The sequence below is a fragment of the Daphnia carinata genome, chromosome 7, assembly GCF_022539665.2.
Source record: "Daphnia carinata strain CSIRO-1 chromosome 7, CSIRO_AGI_Dcar_HiC_V3, whole genome shotgun sequence".
Lineage (NCBI taxonomy): Eukaryota > Metazoa > Arthropoda > Branchiopoda > Diplostraca > Daphniidae > Daphnia > Daphnia carinata.
In genome coordinates, this window is record NC_081337.1 from 5297612 (window position 1) to 5319549 (window position 21938).

At 42.2% G+C, this 21938-nt stretch overlaps 3 protein-coding genes across 6 annotated transcripts; 2 read left to right on the forward strand and 1 right to left on the reverse strand.

Annotated features, from left to right (window-relative positions):
- The first annotated feature begins 436 nt into the window (after positions 1–436).
- On the forward strand, positions 437–5020 carry LOC130699309 (sterol regulatory element-binding protein 1-like). The gene is made up of 14 exons (XM_057521644.2): positions 437–663; positions 760–842; positions 899–1450; positions 1508–1650; positions 1717–1828; positions 1898–2102; positions 2196–2383; positions 2456–2751; positions 2855–3203; positions 3272–3648; positions 3742–3868; positions 4190–4357; positions 4424–4562; positions 4639–5020. Exons 1-14 carry the CDS (start codon positions 603–605, stop codon positions 4851–4853), a joined length of 3015 nt encoding a protein of 1004 aa, XP_057377627.1. The 5' UTR covers positions 437–602; the 3' UTR covers positions 4854–5020.
- On the forward strand, positions 4761–9815 carry LOC130699435 (transient receptor potential channel pyrexia-like). The gene is made up of 3 exons (XM_059496046.1): positions 4761–4901; positions 7389–8863; positions 8937–9815. The coding sequence occupies exons 1-3, from the start codon at positions 4864–4866 to the stop codon at positions 9806–9808; spliced, it is 2385 nt and encodes a 794-aa protein (XP_059352029.1). The 5' UTR covers positions 4761–4863; the 3' UTR covers positions 9809–9815.
- Positions 9816–13149: 3334 nt separating this feature from the next.
- On the reverse strand, positions 13150–21741 carry LOC130699308 (focal adhesion kinase 1-like). Of its 4 annotated transcripts, none has more exons than XM_059496044.1 (17): positions 21540–21741; positions 18758–19116; positions 18580–18692; positions 18216–18494; positions 17811–18149; positions 17665–17745; positions 17329–17587; positions 16924–17109; positions 16690–16863; positions 16390–16612; positions 16128–16318; positions 15818–16022; positions 15260–15752; positions 14851–14976; positions 14407–14769; positions 14227–14333; positions 13150–14163 (listed from the first exon to the last, which is right to left on the reverse strand). In XM_059496044.1, exons 2-17 carry the CDS (start codon positions 19059–19061, stop codon positions 14001–14003), a joined length of 3606 nt encoding a protein of 1201 aa, XP_059352027.1. In that variant the 5' UTR covers positions 19062–19116; positions 21540–21741; the 3' UTR covers positions 13150–14000. The 4 variants fall into 4 exon arrangements, with proteins under 4 accessions (XP_059352027.1, XP_059352028.1, XP_059352026.1 ...); XM_059496045.1 differs by lacking the exon at positions 21540–21741 and adding an exon at positions 20243–20810; XM_059496043.1 differs by lacking the exon at positions 21540–21741 and adding an exon at positions 19315–19832.
- Positions 21742–21938: the final 197 nt, after the last annotated feature.

Genomic DNA, 21938 nt, shown 5'->3' on the forward strand with positions numbered 1-21938 from the left:
GTCGAATGAAAATAGAACTACGCCCGTACATTTGCCAGCGGCGTCTCTCTCCCGATTCCCGTATATGTCGCACTGAACGTTGGCTTTCAGGCAAAACAGCTGACAACCGATCTCTCCTGTTGGTCAAAAATAGAGAGGCATTTTGCCTGAAGAGATCCATCATTTTTCCTAGGTTAAATACAGATATCTATGGTTATAATAATATAGCCAACGCGTTGCGCGAGGGCAAAAGAAACGAAATAAAACAGAAACAAAAAAAAAATCATTAGATTTGCCCTTGCTGGGCGGCTGCTGGGCAAGTTATTCGGAAGAAAACAAAAGATAGGCAACGTTGCTGGAGAGAAAAGACATACAAAATACATCGTACGATGTAGTTCTGCTTGATTCTCATTGGACGAATTGGAACTGGCGTGATTCAACGCCCCGCCTACTTTTTTTATGTGCATGCTGCAATAGTGAGTTGACCGATGAGTAGACGTTGTTTTCGTAAAATTCCAAACGACAAAATCCACTTCAGTCTTGTTCGGCTTTTCAATCGAATATTGTGGTCATGATTTTCAGTACGTGATTAAACACTAAACGCTGTGTTGAGGATTTGTGCCATGGATACGTCAAATCGAGACGACATGGATTTAGAACTCAACTTCCCATCGGATTTAGGAGGTAAATAAAAGAGTTTGGCTATTTGATTTATGATGATGTCGTGCATGTTTGTTTATACTGGGAGAAATCAAACTCAATGTTCATCAATCTCTACAGAGCTGTTCCCTCACGAGGATTCTGAACTTATAGACTTGGCAGGAGAAGATTTGTTTTCATCCTTTGGGCCCGTTTCCCCATTGGTAAGAACAAGGCACACCGAAAGACCTACGGCTTATTAAAATACTATTTTTTCTAGGGTGACAACTTTCACCAGGTGAAACCTACCCTAATCCAACCTGTTGTTGCACCCCAAAATCCTATCATTCCAATTCCAGTTGTGGAACCAAAACCAATTCAGCAAAGGTTGCTCCAGACCGTTCCAGTGGCCAAAATAGTTCCAGCGATTTCACCACAAACTGCATCAAAGGCAACGCCTGTCCAGGCAAAAACTACTCCCCAACATATCCAACCAGCACAGCCTGTGCTAGTGAACAAAGCCAACCAACAAGGCAGTGTAGGGACCCCCATTAGAGTTGACTCTTCATCTTTGGGTGTTCTGATATTGGGCAATACTTTTGGCTACAACAGTGTGGTCACCGTACAACCAAATGGAGGGCTTGTCAATGTTAGTCCTTCTGTTTTGGGATCAACAAACATGTTCAATGGAAATTCCAACCCCCCAAGCCCATCTGACAGACCTCCTGTTATCAAGAAAAGCTCACACAATGCCATTGAAAGGAGATATCGAAATAGCATCAATGACAAGATTCTTGAGCTGAAAAATCTCATAGCAGGAGAAGAAGCCAAAGTAATAACTGCAGTTTAAAATATTAAAAACACTCATTTGTAACTTTTTGTATTACAGATGAGCAAATCGGCTATCTTGAGGAAGGCTCTAGAATATGTACGTTACCTTCAACAAATGAACCAAAAATTAATCAAGGAAAATATGGCGTTAAAGATGGCTTCGCAAAAGCAAACTGTCAACGGGTTATTGACAGCCTCAATGTAAAACTTGCGCATTTTGCATGAAATTTTAACTAAAGCTTAAAAGATAATGTCTCTTTATTACAGGGATAGTCCTTCGTCAGATATTACACCTCCGGGATCTCTGGAAAATTCAACGTTGGCCGAATCGCCACCTAGCAGCTTTGGTAGCGGATCTCCTCTTACCTATGCGGCCTCGGTAAACGATGAAATTCCTCATTTTCTTCATAGTAATAAATTTGTGTTAATTACTTTGGCGCATCTGTAGTCTGATGATGAGTTTACCATCGATGGAAGCATGGTGTCACCTGGCAACGTTATTGCTCGATCAATGCTGGACCGTTCGCGCATTGCTCTCTGTATGATGATGTTGACCGTATTCGCATTCAACCCATTCGGCAACCTCTTATCGCACGCTGACTCGGCCGTTTCCCATTACACTAAACCGTCTGGCCGTGCCATTCTTGAAGCTGGTAAGCGAGACCGTTTGATATGGGATCTCTCTATCGCTTTCGTATTTTCATTAAAAACAAATGTTTCAAAATGTTTTTGTTTTCAAATTCTAGATGCTCTTGATATTGTAGAGGATTCCGGCTGGTACCTCTCTTTTGCAGCTGTGAGCATCAACATATTTGTTTTTCTTATTGTCCTTCTCCGCACTCTAGTTCACGGAGAGCCGTGCATAGAGCGCCAGAGTAAATCAGCATCGCTCTACTGGAGACAGAGGAAACAAGCCGATTACGACATGAACAACGTACTTTCAATGACATGTTATTTTGCGTCCCACCTTTAAACTTTTCTTCTGTTATTGTCTTTCCAAATGCAGGGAAATTACGTTACAGCAGCTACGCACTACCGTCAAGCCCTTTGCGCCTTAGGTCGAACAGTACCCGTTTCGAAAATTGATGTCGTGGCCAGTGTCGGATGGAACTGTTGGCGCCAGCTATTGCATCGCTTCGGATTGACCCGCTTTTTGAGTGGCCGGGTGGGCAAACTTTTCCTCAATCGGGACGAGCGACGAGTAGCCCGCGAGTTTTTAGCCGAGGCTGCTCTTTGTTTTCACAAACTGCACCAGCTGCATCTTAGTCAGCAAGACGTCGTTGATCCCAATAGTCACTACTGGTAATATGAGATCTTCTGATTTGCGTCTTGAATTGACACTTAAAGCTTTTTGAAAAATGAAATCCACGATTGGGTGTGACTCTTATAATGTTCATCGTTTAAGGTTCGAACGCTATCGAGGTTTGGCTCTGGCTCTATCGGCTACAAATCTTGGTGAAGCTGCTGGCCCGGCTTTAAGCGCCATGTCGAAGGCGGATATCTACATTCATCTGGCACTCCGCACCAAACACTCGTTTAGTGGACGTGGTTTCTTATGCGCTCGCTTCTACTTGGCCCGCGCTCGTCAAATTTGCCAGGCTCTCAATGGAAACGCTCCTCCACGCTTACAGTGGCTTTGCAGCCCGGCCGGCTATCGTTTTTTCCTCAGTCATCACTGGGAATATGACGATTGTCCTTCTACTTTGTTTACGTCATTGAGCAACAAGTCAGATCCATTGGCTTTCACCATGCAGGTATTTTTCACATCGTTTTATTCTTATTTCTTTTCAATAGAAAACTGTACGTTATTATGACATTGCAGGTCTATCGTCAGCACGTTCTACAAAAAGCGCTATTGACTCTAGTTTCGCCCGGTCGGCGTGTCGGTGACGCTTGCGATGTGGAACCTTCACGTCGGGCTCAAACCGGCGATGCGTTGAGCTACTCCCAACAGCTGATGGAGAATGCAACAGCCGCAGTCTCGCCCAGCAACGACTCGTCACTTTTGCCGCCTTCCACCATTCAAGGTCTGGGTGTCGGTGACGAGGTAGCCGGATGGTGGGCCGCCATAGTGGCTGTTGCCTCCTATTGGCTCCTTTGCGAAGAGGACAAGGCAGAGCAATTGCACGCTCGCGTAGAAGCTTATCCTAAGCTGACGCAAGGAGACCCACTACTGGACGCAGTTTTGGGAGCCTACAGGTAAGCAGAGCTGGCGTCATCTCGTCTTACAGAGACGGTAGCAATCAACGGGCCTTTAATCGACAATTTCCTTTTCGGTATTTGCTATTACAGGGCGCGGCGGTTGTTGCTACGCGGCGCTGACCCCGCATCCATTATTCAGCAATGCTCTCTGGCTGGCTGTCGCCTGAAAGAGTCTCTCCAAGTTTCGCTTCACAAGAGCCCACAACTAATGGTTCAGGTAGAGCGAGAGCATGAAGTTTTTAATCTCTTTTTTTTTTCCCTTCCATTTCCTATCCTTCCTGCATCGTTGGATAATTGTTAGATTCGTTTCCAGAGAAACAACACACTGGGGATAGCCCGTGTGCATTGTAGTTGCATTGCACGTTAAAATTATTTCGTTCGGGCAATGCTTCGGCAGTGCAACGCGGGATATCATCCGATATTCTTCAACGCTACTCTTGATTCTCTTATCTTCTTCCGTTCGGACGACCTTCGAATTTAGTAGTGTCTAGTGGTTTAGACTGCGCCTCAATTTGACACGTGCCCCATTTTTGTTTAGGCTGCACAATTACTGGTCAGCGATTGGCTGTTGGAGACTCGCACAGCGCTATGGGAAAACGATTTTGAAAGGAACAACATGGACGTCAATTACGTAGCGGAACCCACTGTCTTGTTAGGATTCCAAGAAGATTTGTCTAGTTTGAAAAAACTAGTTCAACATTTGCCCGTGAGTTTTATCACTTTAAAATTGCTATTTGTTTTCATTAAAAAACAATTGATTTGTATTTTACAGAGTACTCTTCCGAGAGTATTCTTGCATGAAGCAACGTTGAGGATGATGGCTGGTGCAGCGCCTGATCGAACACAACAGTTATTGGATCGTACGCTGCGCTATCGGCAGAACAAACAGTCTGTCATTTGTGGTAGCAAAGGTAATATAGATTGCCATCCAATTTTAGACGTGCCAGTTTACATCTTACGGTGGTTTTGCTGATGTGCCCTGTGCAGGTAAAAATGCGTTCTTGGACGCCGGCGAACGAGAACACGCAACAGCGCTGTATATGGCCTGTCGCCATTTACCTGCGCCGTTACTCTCATCACCAGGTGAAAGAGCTGGCATGTTGATTGAAGCGGCACGAACGTTGGAACGCATTGGCGATAAGAAACGGTTACAGGATTGTTATAGCTTAATGAAAGCAATCGGTACATCCATTTCGACTTGACATTAATTCCATGTTTAATCACCGAATCGTTTTTTTTTTTGCGTTTGTGTTCACCTGATGTCATCACTCATTTTTACAAAAACTACATTATCGATGGATAGAATGTAAATCGTACGATGAAATACCTGTTAATTAAAATAAAACCAAACCTCTCTATGTAAATGCACCTATGAATTTTTCGTTTGTTCTTACAAACGCCTCAAGATTAAAAGTTGGCAAATTTTGAAAAGCCAGTACCAACATTGGTTTTATTTTTTTTTTTTGTCCCTTCAATCTAGAAAAATGTGGTACACAGGCAATTCGGTTTGACCCCCGAGGCCGTGCTGTAGGGTCAAGTATTTGTGAACTTGTATTTGAAAAATTGGCATCTCTGTAAGCTTCATTTGAGAACTTCAGCCGACATAAGTATCCAGCCTATCGTGATGTCTGTCTTATGTTCCTCTTGAAACTAGACTGTTTCGAGGTAAAATTACTTTAACAAAATTTCATTCATTATATGGATGCTATATTGGGGAAGCCGTAGTTTTCTTCTCCAATGATATTATACCTAAATAACAAGACCAATGTCGAATTAGGTTGATGTTTAATTTGAAAAAGATGGTGATGGCCTTGACTAGTTTAATTGATGGATAAGTATTTTCTGTCTAAAATTGTGCGAATCGTTTGCCAGTTGTTTTCCTTCTTATATCATTTGTTGCACTGTATGTTTAGTTGTCTTCAAAATTGTAAATTTCTTGAAGTTTAGGTCACCAAAAAAAGGATATTTTCAGCGATGAACTTAATGTTACTGAAACGTGTTCACCACGTTTTGCGGCTTTGTTTTCATGCAGATACCTTCAAAAAGTGACGTCAGTGTACCAAAAGTGACATGAGATTGGTTGAGGGGAATGCGTAAAAGTTCCTTCTATACTATTTTTAAGCATTAGGTCTTTGTTTCAGTTTAAGGGACCAGCGTCTCTGTAATCATTTCCCTTTCCAACAACGGTAGTTTTCTTTAGGTGTTCATTTTCATACGATCTTAATTTCAGAAGCACGTAAAAATTGCTCCAACAGGTATGAAAAATGGCGAAAAGGACTTCTAGTTGCCACAATATTGGGATTGATGCCAGTCACTCGCATTTACGGCTCGCTCATATTTTGGTAGGCATCCTCCTGCTTGATTCCCGTTTGGCCTATGCATCCTCTAATCTATCCACGTAATGTTTCAGAGAATGTTTCCCACTGATCCATTGAAAATGAAAATTGGGAGACACCGCCAAAAAAAAAACATTCTGATTGTTGTAGCAATCCTACGTCATACCTCTGTGTCACCTCCTTCCACTGCATCCATTGATATCCTGGTAAAAGCAGTGTTCGATAAATTATCTCGGTGCGTCATTTGAGACAGGATCTTCAGTTCGTCACCGACGGATACGAGAATTTCTTCCTGTACCCGAATCGTACGTATTCAGGTACAGTGTTAAGTGTCAATCCAAAGCAAATTGAAATGTGCAAGCTAAATGTTCTCTGTACAATGGAGAGATTTACGAATTAGTGCTTTGTACTATTCTAAAAATATTTGCAATTTATTTTCTAGTTTGGGCGTAACCGTTGCTTTTAATGGAAAATGAAAACCAGATGTGGCTTTAAAAGTAGTAGTGGGAATGTATTTTCCACTCTACATCCTTAGCCGCAAGCTTCCCGTTTCACAACACGGAGAACGTCTGCACTTATCCTGTAAGATACCAAAAACATTGGCCGCAAAAACTTTGAAAGACGTAAACGATTTTAAAACTGAGTCTTTCGCAATAGATATTTTTAGGTAATCTAAGAACTCCGTTCTCTTCGTCGCAATCGTCGTTTGAACATCAAGTTGATTGGCCGCAGATGTTGAATAGTCTGCCTTGTTTTATTCGCCTACCCTAAATCGGAGAGTTAATCATCTTGAATGGAGATGTCTGACCAATGGACAAATAAGAAATTCGAACATGACGATTCCGGGAAGGACACCGTTGGAAAAGAAAATGGTTTACCCACCAAATCGGTGACTGATAAAAGAAGTGCCTACCAGCGACAGCTGCTCGCCAGAGGAAAACTTGTGAATCAGAAGGCCCTACATAGTGAATCAAATACGTCGCTTTTGGGAAAAAAGGGAGCCCCAGGAAGCTATATTGCCCAGAAATCATTCAAGAACATATCCATATCATCCTTGACTCAATCGGCCTTTAAATCCAGTGAAAGCTTTACTGTTCGCGATTTGATCGACGATGCTTTGCCAACAGCTGGTTACGTTTGGTCCCAATTAATGTTGGCCTTAGCTATCGATGAATTATTGATCACCAAAGATCCGGCCATCGTTCGCTCAACGAAAATCGTTCTTAGAGATTCAAACAACCCATCGGTTTGGGGAAAAATGCCAAAAGAATGCCGAAACATTGGCGTCCTTTACGCCGCATTCAAAGGACGGGACGCAATGTTAAAATTTTTTCTAGAGCTCGGCGGCGGAGCCAAATCAACTGATTTGATGCGCCGAACGGCTCTTCATTACGCAGCCAGTTGGCCTGGTGCCGAAGCCGCTATGTGTATCGATCTATTAGTTAAACACGGTGCTGCCGTTAACGTCGTGGATGTGAACGAAGAAGCGACTCCGCTGTGTTGTGCTGCCGCTTCCGGGTGCATCGAGTCTGTTGAATCACTGCTGAAGGCCGGAGCAGACCCAAATCCTAAGGTTAACACGTCTCCATTAGTATTGGCCGTTCGGTCACGAAGTTTGATTTGCGCCACTCGACTGATTGGGGCCGGTGCAGCCGTCAACAGCGTACAAGTTAACAGTGAATCACCGCTTCACGTAGCTGCCGCCCAGGGCGATGCTGATTGCCTGAAATTACTCCTGGAGAACAATGCAGATATTCATGCCGTTTGTGGCCCTGGGCGCAGGAACGCACTTCACGTGGCCGCATTCCATGGCAAAGTCGCATGCATCCGGCTGCTTCTACAGGCCAGCAAAGCGGATATCGACACGCAAGAAGCTGATGGTCGGACACCCTTGCATTTGGCGGCGTTGTGTCAATCGGCCGAATCGGTTGCAGAATTATTAGAAAAGGGAGCAGGACACGACATTTTCGACAACATGAAAGAGACGCCGCTTCACAGCGCGGCCGTCAAATGCCGTCAGTCGATAGACGTCGTCAAACTGTTAGTTTCAAAGGGAGCCAACGTCAATGCGCAAAATCATTTGGAACAAACGCCTCTTCATTTTGCGGCAATCAATGAGAATTCAAAGCTTGCTGCTTTTCTCATACAATCGGGTACCGATTTGTCGATTAAAAACCGGGAAGGGACTACGGCATTGGAATTGGTCGCTCGCCGAGTTCCAAACGCCCTACGAGCCCTCCATCGCAAATTGGATTCGGCGGTGGAGATAACAGGTCACGATCCAACCGATCTGGATTACGAATTACGTCTTGATTTGAGGGTGTTAGTGCCCAGAGGTAACCAACAACATGTGGGCGAAATGGCCCTGCTGAAGTCTCTAATTGCCGCTGATCAACGTCACTTCCTCCAGCATCCAGTCGTAGGAGCTTTTCTCCATTTAAAATGGATGAAAATCCGAACTATCTTTATCCTTTCCCTCATCTTCCAACTTTGTTACGTTCTATCATTGTCACTCAACATCTTTTCAATGTACGTCGTCAACAATAATCTCACTGATTGCTCTTTGAATAGCGATTCGTCGTTGTGCGAGCCAGATAACCTGATGCGCATTAATATTCTGTGGTACCTGACGGTCATTTGGGGTTCGGCAACAGGTTGTAAGGAATTTTTCCAGCTGTATTGCAATCCAATAGAATACGTCAGAGATCCGGAAAACTACGCTCAACTCTTTTCTATTGTCGGAATGGTCTTCACTCTCCTTCGTCCGAACCAAAAGGCAGAAGGCGAAGATAACAACGATTGGCAACATCACTTGGCCGCTGTAGTCATTACCGTGACCTGGTGTAATCTAATGTTGCATGTCGGACGGTTCCCTGGTAAGAAATGTCACTTGCTTTTTTTCTTTTGTAATAATTAATTCTCTTGTCTGTTTTTTGTTTTTTTAATTAGTATTTGGATTGTACGTGCAAATGTTTACGACCGTTGCATGGAATCTTGCTAAATTGTTGCTGGCCTATATGAGCCTCATCATTGGCTTTGCAATGGGATTCGCCGTTCTGTTTCCTAATACGGATTCTTTCTACCAGATGCCCGAAGCTCTGCTGAAGGCACTAGTCATGATGACGGGCGAGATCGAATATGAGAAAACGTTTCACGAGAATGTCGCAGATCTTAAATACGCGGGCACAACTCATCTGATTTTCTTCGCCTTTGTTCTATTCATAGTTATCGTTCTAATGAACTTACTCGTCGGTTTGGCCGTCTCCGACATTCAAGGCCTGCAGAATTCTGCCGGTTTGGATCGGCTTGACAGATTAACAAAACAAATAGCACGTATGGAAATCTTTGTTTTCTTTCCTTGGTTTATCCATTTTCCTAGGAAATGGGCAAAAATTTCGAAACGTGAATGTCTGCAACGTAAAGTGCTCGTGGTTTCACCCAAGGCTAAACGAACCTACAATTTCAAGCCGAACGACCCACGTGATCATTGCTTTCCAGCTGACATCAAAGAAGGCCTATTGGCCATAGCCATTAACAAAGCAGTTAATACAAAGAAGAATATCCTACATGTTCCCTCCACTGGAACACCGATAAAACAGCCGTTGGACAGCACAAGTGAAGACCACTTGAAGCAAGTGCTTAATCGTGTAGACGATCTGTTTCAGAATTACGTGTCTGAAATAATTTTGATGAACACGGCATTGAAAAAGGAACTGGCAGGATTGGAGGATACGGTCACATCCACAGAGGCTTGGCAGAAAAGATACCGTAATCGTCGCTTGATAACTCAAGAACATATTAGTTCTTTTGAATCAGTGTAATACAATTTGTTTATGCCAATATAATGTTTTTTATGCCTCAAATTAGTATGAGTTGTTCAACTGTCTTTCAGTCAGGGGAATTGTTTACTATGAAATTTAAGTCACATGCTTTTGAGCCTAAATTTTAAAGCATGTCATTGCCATGGCGGGCTTTGTTTTGTCGATTTGCAGTTACAGCCTTATCCCTCGATATTTTTTAACACTGCATTGCACATTCAGAATGATAACGGCTTCAAGCTAGAGCGTTAACATCCAGAAAGAAAGTCGTGGGTTCGATATCCACTAGAGTAAATGAGTTCTTTCTGTGTTTGTTATGTTGACTTATGTCGTAAATCTTCGTTGTGTCCAAAATTAAAGTTTGTACACTAACAACACTTCATTCTCCTTTATTTTCAAAACGGCTCGTTTAAGGAGATAACAAATCACTGATTCGAAATCAGCGTTTAATTTTGATTATGCCCTGTGATTTTTGTTCAATTCTAACAGATGTCCATTTCGGCCGATTTTGGCAAAAGTGAGAAGGCTATAGCCTTCCCACTTTTTCAATTTTCGTCAAATTCTAGATTTAGTTTTAAATACATTATTTCGCTTCAAAACTGATCGCTGATCACGAAAATTGGGTTTATTTTGACATTAGGCTTCATAAAATGGCAAAAAGGGAAGAAAATGACCGTGGGAATTTTGCCTCAAAAACCTGCAAAAACTGACACTCACTGGATTTCGTTGAAAATCACAGGATATACTCATAATTCAATGCTAATTCCGATAAAATTGTTACTTTTTTCATTCAATTAACCGTTTTGGAAATACATCAATTCGAAGAACTTACTAGCGCGCCAGTACGCTACAGCGCTAGCGTGACACATCCAAGTTATTGGTTTTTCTTAAATAATCAATAAATAGGGACAACTATGTACGATTCAGATTCAAAATTTAACGAGAATCATGAAAAAAGAAATTAGTTTTTACGTAGAGTTTATGGGTTTTGAGTAATCTTAAATATAAAAGCAGTTGCGCTATAACAACTCTGATTGCGCATAATTCAGAAACTTGATAAGTAACGGCAAAACTAACATGCCAGTTAGAATCAGCGTTCGATTTTGAGCCTAATATGTATTTTTTTATTGAATTCTGAGAGATAACGCATTTTGATGGTTTTCGTCAAAAGTGAGAAGGCTATATAGCCTTCCCACTTTTTCAATTTTGGCTAAACTCTAGATTTCGCTAAAAGTACATGATTTCGATGCAGAATTGAACGCGAATCACTAATATACAGGTTGTTTTCTTGTTGGGCTATAAGTTTTTGAATAAAACGTAAAAAACGGTGTATTTGGATTTCAAAAATAAGCCCGACTTCATTTTAAAGATAAATTACTATTATTTCAAAAACGGTTAACTTGACCAGAAAACAAATGGTTTTTTTTCAATCAGCGTTCAATTTGGGTTACGCTGTGTGATTTTTATCGCATTTCAAGAGATTTCGATTTTTTTCAAATTTTGACAAAAGTGGGAAGGCTACAGCCTTCCCACTTTTTCATTTTTGGCGAAAATTCTGATTTGGCTTAAAACACATGAATTCGATGCATAATTGAATGCTAATCACGAATATCTAGTTAATTTTTCAATTGGCCTTGTAGTTTTTGAATTAAAAATAAAAAACAATGTCGGCCGAGCGACAAATAAGCCCGACTTTTCGCATTTTTTTTTAGCTTATTTTGAAAACGGCTGGTTTAGCGTGAAAACCACTAACATAATCGAACTCAGCGTTTAATTTTGATTATGCCATATGGTTTTTATCGAATTCCAAGAGATGTCCATTTTGGCCAATTTTGGCAAAAGTGAGAAGGCTATACCCTTCCCACTTTTTCAATTTTGGCTAAATTCTAGATTTCGCTAAAAATACATTATTTCGATGCAGAATTGAACGGGAAACATGGATATGCGGTTGGATTTCTAGTTGACCTAATAGTTTTTGAATAAAACATAAAAAACGATGAAGTTGGGTTAGCCCGACTTATTTTTTTTTGCAATTTTCCCACGGTGTCTTTTACGTTTAATTCAAAAAATATAAGGCTCATTGAAAAAAAAACTTGATTTCTGTGATTACCATTCAATTCTACATCGAATTCATGTGTTTTAATCCAAAATTGAAATTTGGCCAAATATGAAAAAGTGGGAAGGCTATAGCCTTCTCACTTTTGTCAAAATCTGAAAAAATCGAAATCTCTTGGAATGCGATGAAAATCACACAGTATAACCCAAATTTAACGATGATTTATAAAAACCTATTTGTTTTCATGTCAAGTTAACCGTTTTTTAAATAATCGAAATTTATCTTTAAATTTGCCAAACCCAACTTCATTGCTTTTTATGTTTTATTCAAAAAATATTTGGTCAACGAGAAATCCAACCACATATCCGTGATTCTCGTTCAATTCTGCATCGAAATCATATATTTTTAGCGAAATCTAGAATTTAGCCAAAATTGAAAAAAGTATAGGGTCAAGGCTATTATAGCCTATCTCACTTTTGTCAAAATTTGAAAAAGCCAAAATGGACATCTCTCTGGAATTCGATAAAAACCATATGGCGTAATCAAAATTAAACGATGAGTTCGATTATGTTAGTAGTTTTCACGTTAAATCAGTCGTTTTCAAAATAAACGAAAAAAATGCGAAAAGTCGTGCTTATTTTGTCGCTCGGCCGACAAAAATAAGCCCGACTTTTCTGTTTTTTATTTTTAATTCAAAAACTACAAGGCCAATTGAAAAATGAACTAGATATTCGTGATTAGCATTCAATTATGCATCGTAACCATGTGTTTTAAGCCAAATCTAAAATTTGGCCAAAAATGAAAAAGTGGGAAGGCTATAGCCTTCCCACTTTTGTCAAAAATCATCAAAATGGGATATCACTCAGAATTCAATAAAAAAATACACATTAGGCTCAAAATTGAACGCTGATTCTAATTAGCATGTTAGTTTTGCCGTAACTTATCAAGTTTCTGAATTATGCGCAATCAGTGTTGTTTTAGCGCATACAAAAACTGGCGCGCCAGTACGCGACAGCGCTGGCGCGATGCACCGAATATAAGGTACATTTCAAAAACGGTCGACTTAATGAAAACAAAATAACAATTTTCCCGGAATCAGGATTCAATTTTTTAGTATGTTTTGTGAGATTCAACCCATTCCAAAACCTAAATGAGCCGTTTTGAAAATAAAGGAAAATAAAGTGTTGTTAGCGCTCCAACTTTAATTGTTGTACACAACGAAGAGGTGTGACATAACTGTAATTTGTCAGAACCTGTCTGAACGATAATAATTCATAATTTCATCAGCTCTGTGGAAGTCATGTATTAAATCAATGCGTAGCGGAACGGTGAAAGACAAGATGATACACTCAATTTTGGAAAATTAACGTGAACACGCAATTAATGTTAACACATTACAGCTTGCTGTTTTCATCAATCATCATTCGTGAACTTATTTTTTCCCTCCTAAACCGGATATCATTGGTGTACAAGAGATTGCCTTTGAATGGTGTCCGTAACTTTTTGACGGCTGCTAGCGAAAGGTACTGCTGCATTTGGTGTTTAACTTGACCTGGTGTACTTAGAAATGTCATAGTAGGAGGGCGCCGGAGACAGCAAACGAAAGATACGACATCAAAGAAAGAAGTGAGAAGAGCAGAATCTTCGGCGAATCAGGAAAACACACTGAATACAATCGATCGAAAATGACATTAATACTATGATCATTGTATCTTGTAAACTTACTGTGCTCCATTCAACATTGGTGCTGAATACTTAGTAGTACAAGTAGTAGGATCTTTGCGTCGGAACCAAGGTTTTCATTCATGAAGGAAACAAAAGTCAAGACTAGTGGGGGTCTCTCGAAGAATCGGGCAACACGAATCTACTTTACAACAAAACAGCGCGTGTGTGTGTAGCCATGGACTCTTACATATAATCGGAGTTGAAGCGATCCGCAAAACATCGCGCAAACCGAGTCATTTGTTGTATATGCTATCAATTTGGAATTTCGGTATACGCAACACAGCAGATGAATACTAATCGCCGTAAGAAGCAATATGATAAAAAAAAAATGAAAATAAATATAAATCATTTTTTTGTTTTTTGTTTTTTTGGAAACACGGAGGGCGAATTTTGCTCTCGCGATGAGCTAGTTTGCTAGGAAATGTTAGCCGCAGCTGTAACACCAGAAGAATCCTGCGATCGATTGGGAGCACTGAAAAAAACGTTGACGTGAGGATGTTTAATACGCACATGATCCACAACATCCAATAGATTTTTTGCGTCCATAGCCAATATGTGGCCCGCAGACAGCATTCCCCTTTAACGAACAACATCAAGTTAAGTCTAAAATTAACAGTTAAACAAATCATTTTGTTCTTACTTGCGATACTCGTTATCCAAGGTTGTGTTGCTGTATCTTTCCGCTAATTTGAGGGCACTCACCAATTCGGCCATGTCTTTGCTAAGCACCTTGTGCGCCATTTCAACCTTGTGCATCAATTAATGAGCGGATAAAAATCAATACGGAAATAGGTAAAAGACAGGAAGATTCTCTACTCACCTCACGATGGGTGCTGGGAGGGAAGTGTGGTACCAGCTGATCTACACTTGTTAGAAGCGTCCGCAACTCCAAACCGACCATTTTCACAAGGTCAACGTAGTTGTTGATCTTGGCTTGTTTAACTCCATCAGAGAGCGACATGACAGCTTTAACCACGCAAGTGGTGGCATCATACACTTTGTCATGTGTTCGGTCAAGACGGGCCGTCGGAGTAGGCTCCAATTTCTTCACCACCACAAGCCGCTCGTCCGCTTGAGTGCCCTGTATAGGTGTTGACCTATCTTTTTGGTAAGCATTTGCCCCATCCATTGAATCCGAGTCCGATCGATCGGACAAACTAGCCGTAACAGACAACCTCTTTCTCTGAATCGAAAATAAACGAATGAATTTCTCGAAAACTCATGAAAACAAGTAGTTAAAAGGAAAATGTATGTCCCATTTTACCAAGTGACTCTCCTCTTCAGCCAGCCAACGACTATCCTCTTCTGATTGCCGCTGCTGTTGACGCAGCTTCCACTCGAGCATCCGTCTTTCCTGTTCCAATTGGTCGCTTACTGGTTCCTTAGATTCCTGTCAACAATGCAAAACACAGAAATTCTTTAAATCCATTTCGCATGTCTTCTATCAAACACGTCTACCAAAAAAAAAAAAAAACGAGGGGGGGGGGGGAATAACCAAAAAAATCTAAAAAACGGGATTAAACAAAATAAAATCATCCGACAGGTGAAAGCCATGCACAGTGCAGCCACTGGATGTGTTTTTTGTTGGTTTTGGAGTGAGGGAAAAACTCAACGTAGAACCATGCAGACTCCAACCAGGTGAGCATGTTTTTGACCCATGCGATAATCCTCACATTAAATGGAGTTGGGCCACCAATGGCTGCTGCCGTCGAGTCGGATGTCATGATGTTGGCGTAAACTGGTTGATGTTGCTGCTTGCGACCCTTTGTCTTGGATTTATGCTGTGGGGAAGCGGGATTGGAGGACGAACTGGCATGGCTAAACTCTACCGTGAACGTATTGAAGGCTGAGGCTGGGGCAGTGTACATCCCGGCATCGGCGCGGCTCTCGTTGTCGCGCATCAACTGAGCCAACACTTCACTGTTGGGCGCCACTAGGTAGGTCGTCGGTCCCGGAAGAAGATGATCGTTGGCGCCAGGTGGCACGAAGTTTCCAGCATTTCGAGGAACGCTGACGTACGTCGCTGGTACTCGGGAAGGTTTAGGTGGAGGAAGGTCTTCTCCATTGCCTCCGGAACCGTTGGAACCCCATGAAACGGCATGCACTCGTCGGTTCTCTCGCCACATTGACTCGTCTCGTTCTCGTCGCTCTTCCATGAGAATTTCACTAGAGGAAGATAGAAAATTAATGGCACCAGAGCGTCAGAATGAAAGCAAGAAAAAAAAAACTACTTGAGTGTCTCTTTGATTTCCCGGAAACACGGACGCTTGGATGGCTCATAAGACCAACATTTGAGCATCAGGCTGTAAAGATTGGGTGGGCAGATAACTGGCAGAGGGAGGCGTTCACCATTTTCTATCCGGCCGATGACTTCACTGTTTTTGATCCCTTGGAATGGCTTGACTCCCAGCATAAAGATCTCCCACATGCAAACACCTAATAGTTCGTAAAGACAAGATTAATTACCTTATTGTCATTATAATTTTATATTACTTAGACGTAGTAGCTAGGACAAACTAATAACGATTTCAGAAAGTTTACCAAACATCCAAACATCACTGGCCGTTGTGAAACGCCGAAAGTTGATGGATTCGGGAGCCATCCATTTGATTGGTAGTACTCCTTTGGACGCCTTATAATAGCTGGATTCTTCCACCCAACGACTTAACCCGAAATCAGCTAACTTAACACAGTCGTCGGCAGATACCAAAATATTACGCGCCGCTATGTCTCTGAAAATGAGCAAATTCAATTCGATTCACTTTGCATGTTTCGCTTGTAAATCAAATTTCTCTGGTACTACCTGTGGACGAAATTTTTCGATTCAAGGTAAGAGAGCGCCGTACTGAGTTGATAGGCGAATAAGACTAAAGTAGCCAAATCCAGTTCTAAGCGGGCCTGATTCTTCTGTAGGTAAGCCCTCATTTCACCGTATTTCGCCAACTCCATGACGATCCAGACGGGCGCCTGAGAGCAGACGCCAATCAATCGAATGATGTTTGGATGATCAAATTGTTGCATTATGTCTGCATACAATGAAGTGATAAAAAACAAGGCGATTAAAGACCAATCAGACAAACGATGGCAAGCAAACAATATTTACTAGCTTCTTTGAGAAATTTATCAGCCATAGTTTGATCTTTGCATGTTTTGACAGCAACAAGAGTAGGATCACCACCACCGATGCGAAAGAAACCCCGGTGGACGTCACCGAAATGACCGTAGCCAATAATTTCTTGTAGATCGATTGAATTTCGCGACAGCTCGTAATTAGGAACTGTAAGTAAAGAGTAACGTTATTTGAAATCGGTAACAAAGATTTGCATCAAGATATTACCAGAAGGAGTGGAATAATCGCCGTCATCATCGATCAATTCTGCATAATCGAATTTTTCATTGTCTGGATCTCCGGCCACTCGACTCCGATGCCCCGGTCCCATTGGTGCAGGGCTACCATTTCTGCTCGTGTTTCTTGAATTCGTCGCGCTTATCCTTGATCCTGGTCGTGAGCGATTGACTAGATCTGGAATAGCAACATCCATAAAGAACAATCAGAAAAATTGGTACATAATCAAAATGAAAACTCTGAGACCAGGAACAGGAAAAGAAAGTGACGTTACCGTGATAGCATGGACATCCATAATAAGTCATTTCAGAAGCTTGTGAAAGGTTCGCACACAGATGGGGTTTAATGAGCAACTCAGGCGAGTAAGAAAGATGAAAAGTATCAAGGAAAATTTACCTCGTTTGTTCCACAACGAGAGGTTGGTACCGTTGACCAAACGGCAATAACGATCTACAAGATCAGCAATGTTTTCGGCCGTTTCAATTGAAGTGCAGGTTATGAGCAATGGCTCCTGTGAGCCGGCAACTTTGATATGCACGACGGCTTTGTTATTACTGAGTCCACCAACCATACGCTGTACATTGTGGCTTTCACAGTCGGCTGACATCAGGGTCTCCACCTGAGCCACGTGACTAAAATCCGCCACCAAAATCAACTAGAAAAACCGAAAAAGATTTGGAAATCATTCGATAATTATACATTTCATTGATAGAAACTAAAGGTGTAACAAACCTGACTGCCTGCTTGACTAGCAGTGTAGGAGATGCCGACATCGGGGCCGATAATTAGTTCAACTGGAATGGACCAACCCGTCTATGACGAAATCAATCAAATGTAAATTACATTGCAAAATAAGGAACAATTTAAATTCTATTTACCCCCAAATCGCACTGGAACTTTTCTCGATCGTAGCGGTAGACTGTGCGCAGAAGATCGAGGAATTTGAACATGCAGGCCGATTCAGCAAATGCAACGCACTTCTTGATTTGTTGTTGGATCATCTTCTTCAGGTTTTTAGATTTGATACTGGTGATGATGCATTCGGGTAAGAGGCTGCGTAATCCAAATTCCTTTTCCAGATTTTCTAAACTAGAGCGTTTCTCTAAGGCCGATGGCGACAAGTCCTTGAAAACTCGTCGAATCTCCAAGCAACACAAGTGTACTGCAACCTCCGGCTCGACTGTCAGAGATCCATGGCTCAAATAATCGAAGCGAGTCTGCCCATCAACAAAACAAATGATTATGTGAACAAAACAAGACGAAATAAGAATAAAGCGACTCACTTGATCGTAATAAAAGAGAAATGTGGACTTGTCTTTTTCATAAAGTTCGTGCAAGTCTTTGGGCACGCACCGTATTCGCAATTCGACACGCCATTTGCTGTCGACAGCGCCAATCATCGCCAACGCGAAACGCTCTTGCACCTGTGACAGTGTGGAACTATTATCCAACCAATAATGAGGGCCCCGAGGGTTGGCTGACTCGACTATTCGTAAGCCGTAAAGTGCCTGATAAGCACGAGGACGGACTGCCAGTGGTTCCGTCACCATAGCGATGGCTTCCTGTTCACATCAAGATTGTTTTTTAGTTAATGAAAGTTTTAGCCTTACTTCATCCACCCTGGAATGAAGTACGTCCGCACATTACTTCAACTGTGGATGAATCCAGACATTTGACCATGTTAAATCCTTGGCTGGAATTGGGTCCGTACACTTTGAAAGCGACCGTGTTGGCCGCAATTAAAGAGCTCCCGCTTTCGCCTACAAAAGAAAAGGAAAGCCATTAGAAATGAAGAACGCTGTAATATGCTCTCTTTTTGTTTTACTATTTGACGACTTTGTTGTGTTTGTATTGTAGTTGTCGGTGGGTAGCAGAACCCGGTCGACGGATCCGCCCCTTCTTAACGGTAGTTCGGGTGGCAACATTTGCTGTTTTAGCAGAGGCCGAATATCACTGTGACTACTGTTATTACTGCTGGTGTTGCCACCACCACCGTGGTGGCTCTGGATGAGCAATGGTCGCGCCATCTGTGGTACCAGTCCGAGCCGTGTGCTGCTGGCCACCTGGAGCGGACTCCATTCAATGCCAGACTGCTGCTGCTGTTGCTCTTTGGTCATGCTGACGCTCATGCTGCGCTGCTGCTGGAACGGGACTGCTGACGGGAGCGTGCGCAATTCCTCAATACTAAAAACAGTAATTATTAAATTAATTAGCGAGTTTGTTTTGTTTTTCCATTGTTAATCTGAACACACACGAAAATTTAAAGAAAATTAAAGGTAGGCCGTTTGGGATTGATTCACGCTAACTAGCTATGCGGGTTTAGAGAACTACGGATCTTCGTTCAAAAGTCGGCGCCAGTCAGCAAAGAGGTGGTAGAAATACCTGCTATAGAGGCGCCGCCAACTCCGCCAATTGCGTCCGGCCTGTTTCAACTGTTTCCACCGTCTTAATGACGGTGAAGGGCTCGAATCGCGATGGAAAGAACTTGTGGACGGTGGGAACTGGACCGACGCATTGGGAGAATTGGACCAATTTGGGGCAAGAATATCAGCAACTTGATGTCTGCTGACGCTACTACTTCTACGACGAGGACCCCAAGAACGTTTCTGTTCCGAAAAATTCACACCGGTTGGCTCCACTAATCGAGTCCCACTAGTTTGATACAACTCACTAGCTGAGTGTGACCAGCAGTCAACGGCCGCTTCATAACCGCCGCTGGACCATAATTCCGGCTCCTCCCCTTTTGCTTCCTTTTCGCCCCAAGTACGGGGAGGAAGATCCATGTAGTCTTTCTGTTGACCAAAACATGCCACACTCCAAGACCAATCGCGTTCCATTTTGGTCACCTCGATGGTCATTTAGTCCGTCATCGTCGAACCCCCAATGTACGTAGCACACACCAAAAAATACACAAACACACGAGGGCTATCCGAGTATCTCTGGAGAGAAGACACCAACACCAATCGCATTCACGACCTCGCCGAGTACCTTTGCCTGTGCTACTTGGCCAGGGAACTCGTCGTTGTCAGTCCATCCGATTAACTGAAAGTTTTACTGAGACGCTACCCGAACTCCCGCTGTATGCATGTGGGATTCGGCACCATTCCAATTTCATTCTCTTCCTTTCTTTCTTTTTCTCTCCTAAAGGCCAACAGACACGTCAAGACAAGAACGAAAGAAAGAAAAAGGGTAGGATCCCGACAAGGCTCGAGGTTAAATCTGTCCTCGACAGGGCCTTTGACTAAGGTAGGAGGCGTTAAAGGTTGAGGGACGAGAGAAAAGTTGAAAAAAAATAAATAAAAAGGGATACCCGTTTGAATGGACTTGATTGAAGGACCTGGGGCATTACAAGACAATCGTCATCATCACTCTACCACTTGATCACTCAACGTGTCACAATACAAGTCCAATAATGTCACACTAAACAAGAGAGAAAGTTATAGCCGACAATCTCTCTCTCGCTGTCTGTCTCTAGTTGGACCTGATTGTTTTCGTCTCCTTTTTTATGTGAAAAGAAAGTCAATGCTCTTCGCTAGTATATAATGCGCGCTTCTCATTCTGTTTTTGTTTCCTCCTTCTTTTTCTTATCTTTTGCGCTCACTCAAGACAAACAGTAACCACTACTCCCTTCTGTCTTTTTCTACTCCGCCTACCTTTTTCCAATTCTAGCGGCGAGCGGCTGAGATTCCAAAATAAACCCGAAACGACCGGCTCACGCCTTCATGAAACTCTCGCGTCTCCACCCGACAGTACAACGTGCACTCCTCCCTTTTTTTTTCTTTTGAGACGATAATCATCAACGACACGGTTTTTGTCGATCGATCCTCCTCCCATTTCGCATGGCGTTTTCATCCTCGGTTTTCACACTGACAGCATTCCATTAAATGAGACTGCAGAGGTGTCGAAACTCGACCTTCTACTGTAATAACATGAGTTCCACCCCTAACAACTCCCGCACCCTCTTTCGCAACCCCTTAAACTTGAGCAATAAGCTTTTGGCTCTGCAAAATGCGTTGTATCATAACAAAGCTCGTGCATATAGAGCCCTTCTTTCTGAAAAACAAAAAGCGAACAACCGGAAAACTAGTCGTCGGCGTACGATGACCAGCCGTCTAATGGCTGTCTTACTGACACAGCACACAAGATTGGATCATGCAACACTTTACGACCAATACTCAAACTTTTAGCTGGCTATTTGTTTTTTTGCTCACATCCTTGTGGCAGTATTATAATGACAGCAACAATCTAAAAGAAATTCCATATGACTATTACAAACTCAAGCTAGCCCAATGTGGATTGTGAAATTGAAATGATATATCAAACCAGCAAAAACTAAAAAACTTTGTTGACGAAGGGTCTGTTCTCACCAACCGCTACATGAGTGAAAACTTAACCAGCCACTTCCAGTAGTTTAGTCAAACCAGATAAGGAAAACCGCTGTAAATTGCGATAAGCTCTACAACACCGAGCTTTAAAAATAAAATAACCAGGACGAGTTAAAATAAAGCATCTAAGACATGAGTAAAATGACAGTTATCGCCCTTTCAGTCAAATCGCCTAAAAAAGTAAAACAGTTGAATAGCTGATGCGATTCAAAAAGACTTTACCTTTAGAATTTGGTGATTTCATCTGATGTGGTGGCGTATAAACACCATTGATCTATGTATTTCACTGACAATTCGAGAAGGGAACAGAGAAAAACCTATCTCGAAAATCAACACAACTTCTACGGACTCACTCTTTCGGAAGTGGGCCAATACGGGCAACAAACGCACATCACGAAGCCCCTAAAGGCAATCGTCCTCCCTCGTCTCACAATGACGGAAAATCCGGTCGAATTCACGGAACCAGCGAGCTAGAAGCCAACAAGTAAGTTCTTGTTTTTTTTGTTAAACCCTCTTCAGCAGCAAAGTTGGAAGAAAATGTATGCAGAAGTTGTGTTGCGCGCACTCCTTAAACAGCAAGTATTTTATGGTTGACTGGTTTCGTCCGCCTAGAGAGAACTT